Source organism: Alligator sinensis, unplaced genomic scaffold (assembly GCF_000455745.1).
Source record: "Alligator sinensis unplaced genomic scaffold, ASM45574v1 scaffold1581_1, whole genome shotgun sequence".
NCBI classification, from domain to species: Eukaryota; Metazoa; Chordata; order Crocodylia; family Alligatoridae; genus Alligator; species Alligator sinensis.
The window spans coordinates 743,745-759,653 of NW_005842641.1; the positions used below are offsets into that span (position 1 = coordinate 743,745).

The 15,909-nt window shown below is 43.0% G+C and overlaps 1 protein-coding gene across 7 annotated transcripts in view; it reads left to right on the plus strand.

Annotated features, from left to right (window-relative positions):
• Positions 1-15,909, plus strand: part of TTBK2 (tau tubulin kinase 2) — a 171,699-nt gene that overhangs the window by 133,003 nt on the left and 22,787 nt on the right. For all 7 annotated transcript variants that reach the window (XM_025215335.1, XM_025215333.1, XM_025215334.1 and 4 more), the window contains one exon: positions 12,597-12,845. In XM_025215335.1, coding sequence (XP_025071120.1) covers positions 12,597-12,845 — 249 coding nt within the window. The remainder of the gene's footprint in view (positions 1-12,596; positions 12,846-15,909) is intronic.

Consider the following 15,909-nt stretch of genomic DNA (forward strand, 5'->3'; position numbering starts at 1 on the left):
CTGAGAATGCTACTTCTGTATCATGCGACCCCCCCCCCCCCCCCCCAATAAAGTCTGTGTCAGTAAAATTGGAAAAATGGATCTGAACTAGTGGGAGTTGGAGTGGTTCTGCGGAATTGAATCTCAGTTTTGAAATTGCCTTGTTACTCTCCATATGTTTCTGAACAGGACTTTGAGAATGCTAAATGTGAAGGGCCAGATTCTAGTCAAACTAGTAGGCGTGTAAATGGACTTAGGTGCCTAAGTGTGATCATGTTCCACCCTGCTTCACTCCTTGGGAAATAGTGTAAAAGATGGCTGCGTTCTTCCCTTTGACGTTTTTTTCTTTTTTTCTGGCATAATCTTAAGGATAAATTACCATCTGTTACAAAAATAAAGGCATGAATGGATTTTCATGACTTGAGCAAGGTGGAATAGAATCACACTTAGGCCCCTAAATCCACATAGGTGCCTACTAGGTAGAACAGAATCTGGCCCAAAATGTCTTATGATATAAGAAATCAATCTGTCTCGCATCTATTTTATAGTATAGAACATGGATGGAAGTTAAAAGAGCAGAAGCCTCTAGGAAGAAAAAGCACTTTTTGGTTGACTTTGTCATAATCCTATGGAAAACTGATGGAAGTATCAGAATTCACAGTCAGTTTGAGTTTTCTGCATTTTCACTGTAGTTTAATGACCAAGCTTATCATCACTGTGAGGAATAATGATAAAAAGGTTCTGCTAAGGTAGTGCTGGCAGTCTACTGGGAGACCACAAATGTAAAGGAACGTAGAGGAACCTTGGAATTTCTTTAGATCTCAAAGGTGTGCGGCCTACTTTAAACTTGTATCCCACCAGTTGGGGGAAAAGACTTTTAGGGAAAGGCTTCAGATATTACTGGATCAAAATGGATTATGGGGAGTAAACAGAAAATCCAAATAGCTTTCTTTGATAACTGAATTTCTAAATATCGATCTAGACTTCGGTTAAATAAATTTGATACCATGCTACACAAGAAATCATTAGTTAAGCTGGATATAGATAAAAAACAAATGCTACCAAAATGAATAGGGCAAAGATATTTTTGGACAACACAGCTGATAGATTTTGCTTTCAAATTGTCACCGAGTCAGCTAAAGGTAACACTACTTTAAATTTAATTATAGAAAACAGTGAAGATGCATGTCCCTTGTTTGCCGGTCCTGGTGTTGCTGGCTCTAGTGGCTAAAATCCTAGGTTAGCTGGACCTTTCCAATACAGTTAAAATGACTAGGAAAGATTCCTCAGTTACAAGAATGCAGAGAGAACTAAGGAATAGACCATGGCCAATGAAGATAAGAATGTCTTGAGCCTAAAGAGAAAATTTTTCCCTTTTTCCTGGCCTAGTTTCACTGCAGATAGATGTATTCTCAGTATCATACAAGTACCAAATTTAAAGAGACTCTCTTTTACTGATTGCCAATTCATGTGTATAAAAATACAATACAGATTTTTCCAATGTGTTTTCAGATACTTTATATTTCTTTTGAAAACAGCTGTATTCTCTCCTTCATGAGGGTATACATGTAATCTAAATCTATTTCAGAAAAAGAAAGTATTGTACGACTAATTGAAGAAATGACTCATTTCCATCTTTTTATGTTCCGTAGTTATTCAGTCTGATCTGGTTACCATTACTCCCATTTACTTTATACATGGGGGATATAATTTATTCATGTGCGTCATTTAGCATCTTCTCTGATAGTGTTTTTCAGTCTTCTCATACTGGCAAGCCCTTATTCATCATTAAAAAAAAATCACAATTCCCTTATACTTAGTAGAAAATTAGGAATGAAGTATATCAATTGCAATGACAAGGCTATGTAATTTATTTGCACATATGTGTCTCATGAGGTTGAGGGACAGGATTTGATGTTGAAAGGTAACTATTGAGGAAGTTCACGTATGAGATTTTCTTAAATTGTAATACCATTTTCAACTTTTCATGACCTCCCTGATTGCCTTTTGTGGCCCTTTAGGTCATGATTTATCAGCTCAAGTATTTACATTTACACCAGGGGTCGGCAGTGTTTTTGGGTAGAGTGCCAAAAACACCCACAATCTCCACTTGTAAGATGTTGAAGTGCCAGGGGCGGACAGCGGGGAAGGCGTAAGGGGCCCAATCCTTCTTGTGGCAGCACAGCCTTTGCCCCTTCCCTGCTGTCTGCCCCGAGGTGCATGTGCCAAGCAAAATGCCTTTGCATGCCGTACTGTGGCACCGATGCCGGGGACCGCCTACCCCTAATCTGCACTTCTATATTTCAGTGATCTTTTGGTGAAATAAATGATGGTGTTTCAGAAAGTAATGGCAATTTCAAAATAAAACTGTTTTGTATGGAGTGAGTGAGAAACTACATAGCAGTGGGAAATACTGAAGGTGGCATTCGGGGTTGCCAGCTGTGTAAACTTATGGACAGTCTTTAAAAAATAATAAGGGTAAAAAGTACTAGTTTGTAAAGTCTGTAAAAATAAATAAATAAAGCAGAGTCATCCATAAAAAAATTAAGAAACAATGAGCTTGGACAGATGGAGTAGAACAGTGCCACCTGATTTCTGAGCAGGAGTGTAGCATCCTTCAGGGAGCCCTTGTCAGAGCTTTGTGGCTCAGCTGTAGCCTCTTCTCCCTCCTCCCCTCCTAGCCAGTCACGTGCACTGATTGCATCCCTTTGACTGTCCCCTGCCTCTAACAGCTGCTCAACTGGAAGTTACAGGGAGAAAGCTGCTTTAGCCACAACAGAACTGTGGGGCTGGGATGGGGGAGAGGTGGTGGGTGGGGGCCTATGTCAAGACTAGGGGAGCATGACTGGCTGGGGTAAGGCTGAGGGGGGCAGCATGGTGTGGGGTATGGTTGGAGGTATCAGGAGACCCTGGGGTGGGGGCAGCATAGTGTAAAATCATTGCTGCAGTCAAGCAGGGTTGCCAACTCAAGACTTTTTTTTAAGTGATAATCTGCAAACTTTACTGACAACCAACCTTGTTTTTTCACTATGGTTAGTATAAAACCCCTAATTTTTTACTGCTGCCCAGGGCCTGGCAGGAGGGTTACATTTACATTATATAAAACATATGTTAGTAGAAAAGTTTGGTTGTCAGTAAAAAGTTTTCAGATGGTCAGTAAAAAAAACCTCTTGAGTTGGCAACCCTGGCAGCATTGTTGAACATGCCTATCATTTACAACTATGTAGAGAAGTGATATGGTCCAGTAAATGATCATTGCACACCAAATGTGTTTATTATGAAATTGTTGTTTCTTCTTGAACCACCCTTATACATAAAAGAAACTACTTTCAAGACTTCTCAGTAACTGCACCAAAAGCAGTTTATAATTAACAATATCCCTTCCCTTTCCAGTGCTCTTTGACATAATTTCCCTGGATCTTATTTTTCTTGGATTTCTTTTGTTTAAGACACTCATCTAGTAATTCTCCCATTATAACCTAATTTATCAAAATCCAATTTGTGGCTTTTATCTTGGAGTGTGGGGCTGTCACCTCACAGAATATATAGTTCATGTTTATTTTGAAGTGCACGTGTGAATCTAGGAAGTGTAGTGCCCCTAATCCTTCATATGTTTCTCCTGGACACATTCCACTTACTCACGTTTGATAATGTTTTCAAAATGTTTGCAATTCTGTTTGAAACCCTGCTTCACAGTGTTTCCGGGAACATATTTGTACTCCTGAGTGAGGTGGATAATAGTGGCAAGTGTAAACTGCATAGCAAGAACAAAGAGCACAAGTATGAAATATGAGGTCATGAGAAACCTTTTCATCCTTGGGTAAGCAGGGCTTGATCTCCAAGATAATATGTATGCAGGAGAAAAACATCAAGACCAACTGGCTTAGTTGCCATATGCTAAAAGGGGACAAGTGGAGCCTTAAATTTTAATCATCTTTAATTATCTGGTAGTTTTTTCAAGTTTGGATTTGTAGCTTAACACCATAAAAAGGTACCAGTATTTTGTTCCTGACAGGAACACCACTGAATATGGGGATGATGATGATGAATAATACTCCAATTGTACGGAAATTTTCTTCATCTGGAAAGATACACTCCTTTATATGATTGTCCCCCCATTTTCTCCAGCTCACCTTGAACTTCACATATCTTCACTTTACAGAATTTTGTATAACCTGAGTTCTCCAATATCATAGGCACTCCCATGAGCTGAGTAGCATTGTATTATGACTTCAGAAATCTTTGCTAACTTGAGTAGAAAGCTAGATTTGAAGGCTCTTTTTCCTAGTAATTAGACCCCAGCCTAAATCAATTTAAAATATCTTAGAGGCATCCCCCTGGTCCTCATGGGTGGCCTCTGTAAGGGATTAATACTCATAATTTTAATGTTTAATCCTTTGCTTCCAGGGCTATTTATTAAACATTTCTGGTATTAGCCTTCTCTTATACCGGCCCATCTTTCATTTTTATATAGCTGTTACTCAAGAAAGACTCCAAAGGCTCTCCGCAACATTTTAAATCCTGAAATGGAGGCTTCGGTCTGTTTGTTTGTTTCCCTTTCCTTAACAATTACTTTGGATAAGAGAAAAAGGAGCAGTTGAACCAGTCTTTTTCTCTCCCCTGTATTGCTAGCAATACAGCTTCATATTTTAGGGACAAAATGAACGGTAAAATCTCTCAACACCAAGTCAAAGAAAGGAGGAAGTTAGATATCTTATTTTAATCATCAAGAAATGGTCAGAAAATCTAGAAATTCCAAAGCTATTCAGTCTCTCAAAAGACCATATCAAATACCTATCAAGCATACACAATATTCAGTAAATCCTATCCTGAGGTAATCAGAGTTGCTGTCAGATGTTTCATAAATTATTGGCCTGAAAAGATTTGCTGTTTGGCCATTTAATATTTGTCATTCTTTTCCAAAGCACTAGAAAACTGGTACTACATATATTTAGTGTATGTAGCTAAAACTCAGCAGTTAGACCAATACTTAAGCCCCTTGCTTAACTAGAGTCCCAAGCAAGGAGGAATTCGCTAGGGAGTCTCCTGAAAACTCTCTCACTTCCTTCATTTTAAACTTGGTGAGAGGTAGCAGGGAAAAGGGAGCTTTTTAGGACTAAGAGGCAGCAAACAGTCCAGCTTACAGAGGAGTCTGCTAGGGAAGGTCTGCTTGGAAAGAGAGGCAGCAGATTAAGAGACGCAGAGAAATGGCTAGAGGACGTTGCAATCCCAGAACTACTGCCTCTAACCAGCTCTTCCTCTGCTTGCGCTTGAGGTGTCTGTCTATGCAGGACCACTCATCATCAAGGCTTCCACCCAGGTCCTGGATTGGCATTGTGGAGACTGCGGCTTGCAGGTTCCCTCCAGTGACAGCAAGGTGGGGGAGTGCCTGCGATATGCGCAGTGCCTCCTGGTGATGTCCTTCAAGGAACAGGCAAGAGAGCTACAAGAGGAGGTGGTGAGGCTGCAAAGCATCCTCCGCCCTGAGGACTTCATCGATTCCATGCTGGAGGAGACCTCTAGGACTGTGGAAGAAGCACTGCCAGAGGTGGTGCTAGAGAAGGAAAAAGACATGGACTCCCAGGAAGGTGAACACTGGAAGCTTGTGACCTCTGGCACCGAGCAGAAGTCTTCATCTCCACCTGCAGCATTTTTCCTGGAGAACAAATATGGGGGTGGCCCTGGCATCAGAGGAGTAGGAACATGTTCTGCTGGTGGAAGAGGCCAGATCAGGCATCCCCAAGATGCCTGCCACCAAGAGGAAGTGATGGGTGGTGGTAGTTGGAGACTCCCTTCTGTTGGGACAGAGGCATCCATCTGCTGGCCTGACCTGTTGCCTCAGGAGGTCTGCTGCTTGCCCAGATCTGAGATGTCATGGAGGGATAACCGAAACTTATCCAACCCTCTGACTACTATCCCATGCTGCTCAACCATGTGGGCACCAATGATACTGCCAAGGGTGACCCTGAGCAGATCAAAAGTGATTACAGGTCTCAGAGTGCAAGGGTGAAGGGAATAGGGGTTCAGGTGGTATTCTTGATCCTTCTTGTCCAGGGGAAGGTCCTGGGCAGGAGTGGACACATCCTGCAGATCAGTGTGTGGCTGTGCAAATGGTGTTGCCAACAGGGCTAGGCTTTGGCTTCTTCGACCTGCGATGTTGTTCCAAGAAGAAGGATTGCTCGGAAGAGATGGGATCCACCAGACAAAGAAAGGGAAGAGCATCTTTGCAGACAGGCTCACTAACCTAGTGCAGTGGACTTTAAACTATAGGTTTGCTGGGAGGGTGGAGTTCAAAGCCCTGAGGTAAGTGAGGAAGTGGGTGACCTGGAGGGAGTAACAGGGGAGGGCCTTCTCATTCTTCCTGAGAAAGCAGGACAATCAGCTAGTTACCTCAGCTGTCTGTACGTGAATGCATGGAGCCTGGAAACAAGCAGAAAGAATTGGAAGTCCTCACAGAGTCATGGAACTATGGTTTAATTGAAATAACAGAGACTTGGTGGGATAGCTCACATGACTAGAGCACTGTTATGGATGGATACAAAACATTTTGGAAGGGCAGAAGATGAGGGGGAGTTGCGCTTTATGTAAAAATGCTGTATGTTTGCTCAGAGCTCTGGTATGAAACTGGAGATAGGCCTGTCGAAAGTCTCTGGGTTAGGGTCAGAAGGGAGAGCACAAGAGTGATGTTGTGGTGGGGGTCTGCACCAGACTAGGAGGATGAGGCTTTCTTCAAACAGCTAGCGCAGTAGTCACCAGCCAGTGGATCTTGATCCACCGGTAGATCTCAGAGCCTCTTGCAATAGATCTTGGAGGTTCTTGGAGTTGATCCAAGGCTGGGGTGGGGGGCTGAGTGCCCGCATTGCATGCACACATGTGCCTCAGCCCAGCACATCAGTCCATGGAGGAGGAAAGGGGCGGGGGCTAGTTCAAGGCCCCTTTAGTGAGGGACAGTGCCACAGAGGCAGGAACAGGGGTAAGTTGAGTGGGACCCCAGCTGGGTGGGATTTACCTGCTGGGGAGGCATGCCCCCAAATAATTTTTTCTTCCTCTGCCTCGATCTCCCTCCTCCCCACAGACTTACCTGCTGGGCAGGGAGGAGGGGGTGGCGGCAGCACATGGTAGATCTTGGGCTGCTTCTAAATCCCAAAGGTCATTTCCTACTTAAAAATGTTGGAGACCACTGAGCTAGCAGAGGTTTCCCCATCACAGGCTCTGGTTCTCATGGGGGACTTTAGTCACCCTGACATCTGCTGGAAGGGCAACAGTGCACAGGTAATGCAGGAGTGCTGGGGAAATGTCTTGGTGCAAATGTTGGAGACCAACTAGGGACTGTGCTCTTCTTGACTTACGACTCACAAACAGAGAAGAATTGGTGGGGAATGTGGAAGTGGATGGCAATCTGGACAGCAGTGATCACAAAATGATTGAGTTCAGGATCCTGAGGAAAGGAAGGAAGGAGAGCAGCAGAGTAAGGATCCTGGACTTCAGAAAATCTTGGACTTCAGGAAACTTGTCTTACTCAGGGACCTGATGGGCAGGATCCCTTGGGAGAGCAGTCAGAGGGGAAAGGAGTTCGGGAGAGATGGTTGTATTTTAAAGAAACCTTACTGAGGATTCAGAAGTGAACCATCCTGAAGTGCAGGAAGACTAGCAAGTATGCCTGAAGACCAGCTTTGCTTAGCAGGTAACTCTTCAGTGAGCTAAAACACAAAAAGGAGGCTTGCAAGGGGTGGAATTTGGACAAATGAAATTTGGACAAACGTGTATAAGAGTATTGCTCAGGCATGCAGGGATGAAATCAGGAAGACCAAAATGCAAGTGGAATTGCAGCTAATAAGGGATGTGAAGGGTGACAAGAAGGGTTTCTACCTGTATGGCAGCAACAAAAGGAAGACAAGGGAGAGCATGGGTTCCTTACTAAATGGGCGAGGTGGCCTAGTGATAGATGATGCTGAACAGGCTGAAGTACTCAATGCCTTTTTCACCTCAGTCATCAGAGACAAGGTCAGCTCCCAGACTACTGCACTTGGCAGTACAGTTTGGGGAGGAGCAGCCAGCAGTGGCAAAAGAACAGGTTAGGGAGTGTTTAGAAAACTTAGATGTGTACAAGTCTATGGATCTGGACACAATGCACCTGAGGTTGCTGAGTGAGTTGGCCAATGTGACTGCAGAACTGCTGGCCATTATCTTTGAAGACTTTTGGCGATTGGGAGAGGTTCTGGATGATTGGAAAAGGGAAAATATAGTTCCCATCTTTAAGAAAGGGAAGAGGAGGATCTGGGGAGCTACAGACTTATCAGCTTCACCTCAGTCCTTTGAAAAATCATGGAGCAGGTCCTCAAGTAATCCATTCTAAGCACTTGGAGGAGAAGGTGTTTTATGAACAGTCAGCATGGATTCACCAAGGGCAAGTCATACCTGACCAACTTGATTGCCTTCTATGAGAAGGCAATCCATTTGATGACTGGCTCTGTGAATGTGGGGAGAGCAGTGGACATGATATACTTTGACTTCAGCAAGGCTTTTGATATGATCTTCCACAACTTTCCTGCAAGCAAGCTAATGAAGTATGTGTTGGATGAATGGACTGTAAGATGGATAGAAAACTGGCTGGGTCATTGGGCTCAAAGTATAGTAATCAATGGCTCGATGTCTACTTGGCAGTCAGTATCAAGTGGAGTGCCCCAGGGATTGGTCTTGGAGCTGGCTTTGTTCAATATCTTGATCAATGATCTGGAAGATGGGATGGAGTGCACCCTCAGCAAGTTTGCAGATGACACCGAGCTGAAGGGCAGTAGTAAATATGCTGAAGGGTAGGGCTAGGATTCAGAGAGACTTATGCAAATTGGAGAATTTGACCAAAAGAAATCTCTTGAGGTTCAATAAGGAGAAGTGAAAAGTCCTGTACTTGGGACAGAACAGTTCCACGTGCTGGTACAGGTTGGGGACTGACTGGCTAAGCAGCAGTTTTGAAGAAAGGGACCTTGGGGTTACAGTGGGCAATAAGCTGAATATGAGCCGACAGTGTGCTCTTGTTGTGAAGAAGGCTAACGGCATACTGAGCTGCATTAGTAGGATCAGTGTCAGCAGATCAAAGGAAATGATTCTTCCTTTCTATTCAGCACTGTTGAGGCCACATCTGGAGTACTGTGTCCAGTTTTAGACCCCCCCATTACAGAAAGGATGTGGACAAATTTGAGAGAGTCTGCACTGTGGAGAGAGTGGGGGGAAATACAAATGGTTTGGAGGCTGGGGCACATGGTTTGTGAGGAGGGGCTGAGGGAACTGGGCTTATTTAGTTTGGAGAAGAGAAGACGGAGGGGATTTGATAACAGACTGCAGCTACCTGAAGGATGGTTACAAAAGAGCTAGACAGTTTTCAGTGGTGGAAGGTGACAGAACAAGGATCAATGATCTCAAGTTGCAGCAAGGGAAATTTAAGTTAGATGTTAGGAAAAATATTCTCATTAGGTGGGTAGTCAAGCACTGGAACAGGTCAACAGAGAGGTTGTGGAATCTCCATCCTTGGAGGCTTTTAAAACCTGGGTAGACAAAGCCTTGGCTGGGATGATATAGTTGAGACCGGTCCTGCTTTGAGCAGGGGGTTGGACTACATGACTTCCTGAGGTCCCTTCCAACCCTAATTTTCTATGATTCTATGATTAAATAATGTGTAGGTATATTTTTTTTAATTCCTCAAACTTTGCCGTGAAATTAGCTTTTTCTACCCAGTTTGTGTAGCATCAGTATTGAAAATCATCTCTCTGGGTTGCAATGCAGAACATAGCAATTTGTTATATGGTATCCAAATTTAAGAGATAGTCTAAGCCAATTATTTAGGATGGAATGAACAGGTTTAGACCATGGCAATGTCTAGAGCAAATGACAACTTCTGTTATGAGGAATACAAATTGCAAGTCAGGGAACCAGTGTTTCTTTTCTTGGTTATTTCTTCTACTTTTCTGCAATTGCTGTGAGATTTCATCAGAATGTGAACAAGGCTGTCTTCAATGAGGTATTTGTCATGCAAATAGCTCACTAATGCTGCTTTTTCCTTAGGGTTAGAAGAGGCCAGACATTATTAGCTACAGGATCATGTTAATTTTTCAGTTCAAATTCAACCTGATTATTTTTCCAGTCACACTTGGATAACAATCCATTTTCAACATACATATCCCCAATTATAAAAAAGATTTTACTGCATACTTCTGGGTTTTTTTGTTACTGTTATATCACTGAAATCAGCATCATTTTGTTTAAATGTAGAAGGGATGCACAGAAAACAGAGGTCTGAAACTCTATTTTAGAATTCCTCTTAATGCTGATACACTTTTTCTCTGCACATATTGCTTTTATGAGATATTGGTTGCAATATTTTTGTTTTTTAAGTGAATGACAGCTGTGCTTTACAGTTATGGTAAGCCATAGGATTGTGATAACTTCTTCTTGGAAACTGTTCAACACATCCTCAGTACTCTTAGAATCCAATCATCAGAGAAGTACAAAAGGGAGTTTCAAATACCATTGCTAATTAAAGGAACAGAGGCGTCAGAAGAAATCATTTAAAGGAAGCTTTAGAGTAATTTTTCCATATTGGTCTGTTTTCTAATTTTATCTAAAAACACTTAGAACAAAAAAAAAAAAAAGGCGGTGAATAGTAGTCTGTTCTAATAATATTTTGCCATATATATTCAACAGTATTTTCTCATTATTGTGTAGGGCTTGAAAAGATTTATTTGGATTTAGAAATGTATACCTAGCATCTGTAGATTTGAGTGAAGGTCTGATTAATCCAAGTCAGGGTTGTCCAATGTGTGGCCAGCGAAGGGTTACCCCATGGGTTGTAGGCTCCTGCCTAACTACTGCTCCTTCTGCTGCTGGGGTCTCTGGGTCCCCCTGCCCCTTCCTCCTCTGAGGTTTGATTTCTATCCCAAGCCCTGAGGCCAAGGTGACAGGAGCCTGGGGAGCCTACACAGTGAAGGGACTTTATAGTCTTATGCACCAGGACAGCCTGTGCAGTGGAGGGGGGAGAAGGGGTGCACATCATGGGGCCTGGGGACTCGCATTCTGTGAGGCACATAGTCTTCAGCCATATAGAAATTGGGCAGCCCTGACTCAAGTGAAAAACTCTGTTCCCTAAAACTGTTAGCTTGGAAGGCTTTGACTGCAAGGGTGCACTGATAAAGATTTCTTTGGCCATCACCGATGTCTGATTATTAATCAGCCATATTGACCGATATTGATCTGATTTGCCTATATACAGCCCAGTAGTATGGAGAGCAGGATCGGGCCAATAATTCTGTGGTGGGGAAAGGGGCGTGGGGAGGCAGATCGAGGCCCCCACGGTGAGGGAGGGAATAGGGCTGAGGCGGGGCAGGCACTGCCCAGGTCAGGCCAGGGTGTGGAATGGCGCCATGGGCGGCTTGTCCCAGGTGGGACAGGGAGGGAGTGCGGGGGGTGACTCTTGCCACTGCTCGCACCCCTGGGGGAAGCATGGGGGGGCATATTCCCCCTGGATCTGTGTGTGGGATGGGGGTGGGCTGCTTGCTGTGGGCCCGGGGCCAGGGGCTGCGTTGGCCTCTTCCCAGTGAGGGGGCTGGACCAGGGCTGTGTTCGGGGTAGGGCAGGGTGGGGTGGCGGTGGCACTGGCACTGGGAGGGGGGCTGTGGGGTGGCTATGGCAAATGTTGGGGTGATGTTATCAGTGACATTACCGGCTACGCCAGCCAAAAAGAGCCATTGCCAATAATGTCAATTTTCCTTTTATTGGTGCCGATCCGATATGGACCAATATATCAGTGCACCTCTCTTTGACTGTACCATTCCTGTACATTAAATTAATCCACACTTAGTAGCCTCCCTAAGACTTTCTAATATTTGTTTTCATTTGGCAGTAGCTGGGTGATTTGGAAATGTTTCCTTCCTGTTGCAGCATTTGGAATGAAGTCTTTAGGTTCTATCCAGAAAGTATAGGAAGGCAGCATTCCTCCTAGCTTTACCAGCTCAGTTTGTTTTCCTGCTCCCATAATTTAGACATTTCCCATGAGTCTGTCTTAGGTTCAGTATGTGGGCCTATGAACTAAGTGTTTGAGCCTTCCTATGGCATGTTGATGTAACTATAGATATAAAAGATATTGTGTGTGTAGATGTGTAAATCTGTATAGGATGTTGCCTGTGTTTTTCCTCTTAAAAAAGAAGCAAACAAAAAGCCCCCAGTGTTGCTGTGTAGATATGCAAAACATTTACAAGGGTAAGTGGGACAATCAACCATTTCACATAATTAATACCATTTCAACAATTTCTTTGCTTACTGTATAGACATACCGTCAGGGATTCTCGCTGGATGGATAAGTGAAGTTAGGGAAATGAATGGCCAAGAAGAGTAAGAGTGCTCATTTCATCTTATGCTATTGCTTTTTTTAATGGATGGAAAATATGGGGGAATCAGATTTTAGATACCACTTAGATACCCTATTAACTTTTAGCTTAAGAGAGTTGTAAGCCTGTTTCTATAAGACATTGGTTATAAAACTGCATAGGCAGTAGTTCAAAAAGAAATTGTTAAAAATATATATATTTGAAAAACTCACTTTTTTCCCCACCATGTTGTTCTCACAGCTCAACTCATCTCATATGCTGCATTTCTCTACTCCAAGAATTTCAAGTCCCATCTTCCGCACCCTGAGCCCTATAGCACTTCTGTCTACCCACTTGGACTCTAAGAAAGAGACTGGGTTACCCAGGAGTCAAACAGCAGAGGGTCAGTCTTCCTCTTCCTGCTCAGCTGGCCGTAGGCAACTTCCTGTCATTCCCAGTGGCAACAAGTTTCCCCCTGTCATTCGCATCTCAAAAGCACAACTCCAGCAGGTGAATAAGTCTTCATCTTCATAAAAACTACTGCACTGTATCAGTCATTTTCAAAGTTGTAAGTTTCTTAGCTGCTTGACATAGCACAATAACAGAATGTTCTGACAAACAGCCACTGGAGAAAAGCATTTTGGGAGAAATCTGTTTTAGGAGTAGCCATTTTGTGAGAAAGATAAGTGAGTCCACCAGAGGAGGTGAAAGTTTGTCAGAAATATTTGTTAGATTTTCAGAGCACAGAAGAGTTAGAAAGACCTAATGGATGTTCCATCCTGGATCTGGATAAAGGCAAAATCATTTGGGATTTGTTTGAGATATGCTGGAGTGGGTGAGGATAGGTTTAGGTTCTTTAAAGGAATTTGAAATGTGAAAACATGGGACAGTAAACCTAGGGAGTGGATTTACTGTTAATGGTAACATTGCTCAGAAGAGTAGTGTCTTCACTGTTCTATACTGTGTCCATATTTCCAGTTTCTGTCCAGTGAGAAAGAGATGAAGGTTCAGAATCACAATCTATGTTCATCGTGGTTTCTGTAGTGGTCACAAGTATGTTATCTGAGGTTTGCTAAGCAGCTTCAGCTTGCAATGACTGCTAAAGCAGTGTGACATAACACCTATTACATACAGATCCAAACAACTCATCTTCACCATTACACCATAAATGTTTCATCCATACTATAAAAATGATTTCTACATTGTTGTCTGTTTCCTGCATATTTATTATTATTTCTCTTCTGAAAGGCTTATTTTTCTATAAAACATGGACAGATATATTGATTCTGTTAAAATATTTTTTCTCAACAACAGCTTTTTTCAGTAATTTAATAGGATCAGCGGCTGGTGATAACAGACAAATAATGCAGTAGGTATATGTATGACTGGCTCCAGTAATCAGTGGATTCTCTGTAGTACCAGGCAGTTTTTCATTTCCATATAGAATCCTAGTTCCTCTTCCCAGCTTCACAGAAATGGGTGAATGTGGAACCAGTTTGAAAGTAACAGCTTTGTGATCTCAATAATTGTGAATCTCGTGACCCCACAATGACTGAAATGTTTACAAGGGAGAAAAAAAATGTCATTAATAGTTAAACTGTTTCTTGGGGTTGCTTCTTTTATCCCAGGATGCAAAATGGTTTAATTTTTTTAAATCTGTGCAAATAGTTTTGTTTCATTTTTTCTGTCAAAAATATTAAGAATTGAAGGTTCATCTAACAAATTGTTTACATTATTCAAAGCAGGTAGGTTGGCCCCTGATATGCAAATTGTATATTATTTTTCCAACAGCAGTTTGACATTTCTAATCCACAAGAACTTATTGTCTGCTTTTTCAATTGCAATGCACACTACAAGCTCATAAGTCCTTAGTTCATTCTGCTAAACAGGGTCCCATGTTTCAAGGTCACTGGGAGTGCCTACACGAGATGCTGACTGCTCAGTAACCGAAAAATACTGCTCAGTAGTGCATCACAGCATGGACGGTGCTAATATGCTACTGCGCAGTATTATTAGGCTACTGTGCAGTAGTATCACCTAAAAGACATTCGCTGGTGCTACTGCACAGTAACTTTTGTTACTGCGTGTTTATTTAGTACTTGCTAATAAAGTACTAAATAAATGCACAGTAACAACTGTGCAGTAGCATCTCGTGTAGATGCACCCACTGAGCCTTAATTTTTTGCAAGGTTTTCTGATGTCATGGTGCAATCATGTTCGCTTCTGTAGCAAGTGGAAATTTTCCAAGAGCATAAACACAGAAACACTTTAAAAATGGAGGTTTTCCTTCAATTAAATATTAAAAATGAATATAAAAAGATTATATATATAAATATTAGTGCTGAATATATTTCCATACATTTCCTATTGTGTAATTAACAGTTTGGTGCATCATTCATAACTAATAAACTGCAGAAATTGTGGAACTGTGCTGCAGAATTTACATCCAGAGCACTCCACAATAAATGATTCATTGGTCCTGAAATCAGGAAAGGAAATTTTCTTCCCTTTTCACTGCCAGGTGAGGGTTATGGAGCTGTAACTCAATGTTTCAGCATTTGGTTGTTGTGTTAGATTGATGATGCTTTTTATATATACTGTATATTTTAAAATTAACTGCTTTGCCACAGAGCAGTTAATATTTTTGTGTATGATGTGCTGCCTCCACCCATCTGGGATAGGGCTTTGGAGGCCCAGCACCACCTGACTTGATCAGGATTGGGCTCAGGGGCTCTGTGCTGCCCCCACCTGACTTCCATGTGCTGGGATTAGGCTGAATCTAGCACACAGGATCACAGTCAGTGAGTCTCCCCACAGGATAGATTACACACACCGGGGGCTGGATCTGGTCCACAGGTCAGGGGTTGAGCATCCTTTTGTTAGACACAGGTTGTGTAGGATAGTTTAGTCAGGGATGATCTTGTCCAGAGTTAATCCAGAGTTAAGTCCAAGCCTAATCTTGTCCAGAGTCCAGAGCCAAGTCCTGGAGGACTGGAAAAGGGCCAATGTGGCCCCCATTTTCAAGAAGGGGAGGAAGGAGGACCCGGGCAACTATAGGCCAGTCAGTCTCACCTCCATCCTTGGCAATGTCTTTGAAAAAATTATCAAGGCTCACATTTGCGAGAGCCTGGCAGGACAAATTATGCTGAGGGGAAACCAGCACGGGTTCGTAGCAGGCAGATCATGCCTGACTAATCTAGTCTCTTTTTATGACCAGGTTACGAAACGCATGGACACAGGAGTAGGGGTGGATGTCGTATACTTAGACTTCAGGAAGGCCTTCGATACGGTATCCCACCCCATACTGATGAACAAGTTAAGAGGCTGTGACTTGGATGACTACACAGTCTGGTGGGTGGCGAATTGGCTAGAGGGTCGCACCCAGCGAGTCGTGGTGGATGGGTCGGTTTCGACCTGGAAGGGTGTGGGCAGTGGGGTCCCACAGGGCTCGGTCCTTGGACCGATACTCTTTAATGTCTTCATCAGCGACTTGGACGAGGGAGTGAAATGTACTCTGTCCAAGTTTGCAGATGACACAAAGCTATGGGGAGAAGTGGACACGCCGGAGGGCAGG